Raw genomic sequence first — 2993 nt, forward strand, 5'->3', positions numbered from 1 at the left:
GAGGACAAGGATTGTTCCATTATAACCTTCTTGACAGCAGGCTTGATCCTCGTGCGGTAGTACTTTCGTGAATAGAGTTCAAGAGGTTTGAGGTGACGGCGTTCAGCAGGCTTCGTTGCAGCATCCATATTGAATGCCAGCTTTTTGAGAGCTGCACCTGAGCATCGAGCAGAGGCATTCCTGTTCTGAAACCATTCACAAAGCTGCTGCTCATGTGGCATTGTCAGCGTGACAGCTATGGCAGTCTATCGCCAAAACTTACCTTTTGACGTGCACTAATCGTCGAACCGAGTTGTGTTTTCTGTTCAGGTGTCAGGACGGTGACCTCATGGCCAAAGAGCTTCTTGCACTCAGAAAACTCTTCGAACCATTCGCATTCCACCTGGACAAAGAATGGGTCTTGGTTGCCTTCTTTCTGGGCTTTGAGGTATTGCAGGTACAGGTTGTCGAGGAATGCGTATTCCTGTTCTGTCGTCCAATGACGGGGGGCCATGTCAAGAAATCTAAGATGTGAATAGCTTGTAAGCCATGCAGCCACTTAGATTAGAGCTAGAAAAAGGCTTACCGGACTGACGCGATGAATCAGGCTGCTATGGCCTTGTATTTGACTTCGTGGCCTGCAGCCAATTGGAAGTGGTTGCGAATAATGGCATAGGCCATCCAGTTTGTGGCAAACATGTATCCGAACCGTGAGCAAATAAACATGCTGACTGGAATCACCTGACCTTGAGTGTCTAGATTAAAAACTTGCTCAGGTCTCCAACACATGCTCCAGTCTCACTTCTTGCCCCGATTCTCTTTGCTGTTCCTCTGTTTCATCCTACACTCTGTGTGCAATGACCAATGGTGACTGCAAACACAAGGCTCATGCTGAACCTGAGGAGAGTTATGATGGCAACAACAGCATGATGATATCGTTGGACATGTTGATGGCGGCTCTGCACCTCATCTCAGACCAGCACAGTGGTATGTAGCTGAACGGACATCATTAGCTTCATATGCTAAACATCGTGCTCATAGCTGAACATAACCTGCACCATGAACAAGGTGAGCCTCACCTTGAAATTGAAGCATGCATCATATTCTCACCGCATTGCAGCCACCTCCAGCGATGAGGATATTCACTCGTCTTCAGCATCGCACACCCACTCCATGAGTACCAGCATGGGTGGCACATCGACAATGATGATGTCCACCATGCAATCAAGTCCAGATGTAGTTGCCGCAGATTCTATGGCCGGTGCTGCACTTGCCCAAGATGCAGAGAGTGCTGGCTTTCAGTGCATCGAAGCAGAGGGGGAAACCAAGCATAGCGATGATGGAGATGATGGAGGATGTTGTGTGCACCAGCTGTCAACTCATTGGTATTGTATCTCATGGAGTCGGGCTGTGGGAGTGTTTGCTGGCTGGTGAGTGCAATATGCAACAGTGCCCAGCATTTACTTACAGTATGCGCTGAAGGCCCAACACTTCACCGCTCGTTACTGGCGTTCCTGGTGCCATCTTCCAGCACTACCTGTCCTTCACGACTGCACTGACGGCATTCCTGGAGGCAGCTGCTAATGGTCAGGTTGGCATCATCCTGGTGTGATGGCAGCACATGAGCATAGAAGTGACACAACATGCCTGTGTAGACACACTCTCTCCTCCTTTGCCATCTCATTGTACCATCTATGCTCCACCACCTCAACATGTTCTGTAATCCCTGTTTTGTCATGATTTGTCCAAGTCATAGTCGTTAATACTTACCTGTCCTACCTGTCTCATCTTGGCATTGCATATACTGTAGTTCTTGTTCGCAGTGTGTGAATTGACGTGTGTACTGTCCTCAGGCTCATGCACGTGAACTATGCAGCAATGATAGATGCACACATTATAAGCTTACCAGTAACAAGCCAATGCACACACTGTGATCATGGGTCACAAAGCGAAATACCACACAGTCCAAGAGAGACTCGCTGCGAAGCACAAGCAGCAGAGGGTATACGCCGCATCGCAGAGGTTCGTGAGTGTTCTCAGACACTGGATTAATCCTCATCCTAAGTGACTTTATCAGAGGGCATGCGACGCGTGCATCACAAAATAAAAGAGCATACACTGAACACATTGGATCATACCCAAGCCCATTTCACCATAACATCTCTGAACTTCCCACCCTACTCATCACCCAAGCACACCGTAGCTTTCTACTGGGAAATCTGCCATCTAATGAGCATGACTTGGGGTTGTACACTCACCCATTCGAACCTAGTCCTCCGGACTTTTCAGCACAGCAGGAGGACGATGGCTTGTTTGATGGTCCAGAGAGCGACCTCAACGAACTTGTGCCAGCTCTTCATGTGACACAATTTCATTTGCTTACAGAGGCAGCATACATGAGACTGGATCGATGGACAGCTGACAGCCTGAGAGATGGGCTAGTAGCAGAGATCGAGGAGGAAATTATGCTCAGACTAGATGGGTGGAGGCTGGCACAGAGCAGGAGGCTGAGTGGTGATTTGAGAAGAGATGCAGTGCAGGTGATAGCACAGGAGTGGGCCGCAAAGATTATTTGTTGCCTGAAGATAGAGGTGGAGGTGCATGCGATGGAATCGATAGAGGATGCATGGCAGGCAGGGAGGTTGCCGTGGCAATGTATGAATGGAAAGACAAAAACTAGTACTTGAATTAAATCGCGATGTCGCTGGCCAGTAAGAGTTTTGAGTTGAGCAAGTGAGACGGATCTAACGCTGAGTCAAGAGATGGCGCTGAATACGCCTCTGCCACATATGGTGCTAAAGTGGCACTGTATCGTGTTTTCATGCATAGCTGATGAGCTTTGAGGCTACGCTGCTCTCGGACAGCTCCAAATGTACAAACATAATCAAGGGCACACATACGCATTTTATTCAGAGCATACTAACTGGTAGTAAACCGTTGCTGACACTGTCTGCAACGGCAGCGGGCCATGTGGTTGGAAATCAGCATGGTCATTTTCTCATCGTTGATTGGCT

At 48.5% G+C, this 2993-nt stretch overlaps 3 protein-coding genes across 3 annotated transcripts; 2 read left to right on the top strand and 1 right to left on the bottom strand.

Moving 5' to 3' along the window:
• Positions 1-26: 26 nt before the first annotated feature.
• Positions 27-493, bottom strand: LAESUDRAFT_765448 (uncharacterized protein; the record flags this gene model as incomplete). The annotated part of the gene is made up of 2 exons (XM_040913675.1): positions 27-206; positions 263-493. Coding segments are annotated over 2 exons (411 nt in total), but the record flags the coding sequence as incomplete, so codon positions are not given.
• Positions 494-836: 343 nt separating this feature from the next.
• Positions 837-1591, top strand: LAESUDRAFT_765449 (uncharacterized protein; the record flags this gene model as incomplete). The annotated part of the gene is made up of 4 exons (XM_040913676.1): positions 837-966; positions 1021-1047; positions 1100-1409; positions 1462-1591. 4 exons carry the CDS (start codon positions 837-839, stop codon positions 1589-1591), a joined length of 597 nt encoding a protein of 198 aa, XP_040757252.1.
• Positions 1592-2219: 628 nt separating this feature from the next.
• LAESUDRAFT_667890 (uncharacterized protein) lies at positions 2220-2666 on the top strand (the record flags this gene model as incomplete). The annotated part of the gene is made up of 1 exon (XM_040905344.1): positions 2220-2666. A coding segment is annotated over one exon (447 nt), but the record flags the coding sequence as incomplete, so codon positions are not given.
• Positions 2667-2993: the final 327 nt, after the last annotated feature.

The sequence above is a fragment of the Laetiporus sulphureus genome, assembly GCF_001632365.1.
Source record: "Laetiporus sulphureus 93-53 unplaced genomic scaffold LAESUscaffold_211, whole genome shotgun sequence".
Lineage (NCBI taxonomy): Eukaryota > Fungi > Basidiomycota > Agaricomycetes > Polyporales > Laetiporaceae > Laetiporus > Laetiporus sulphureus.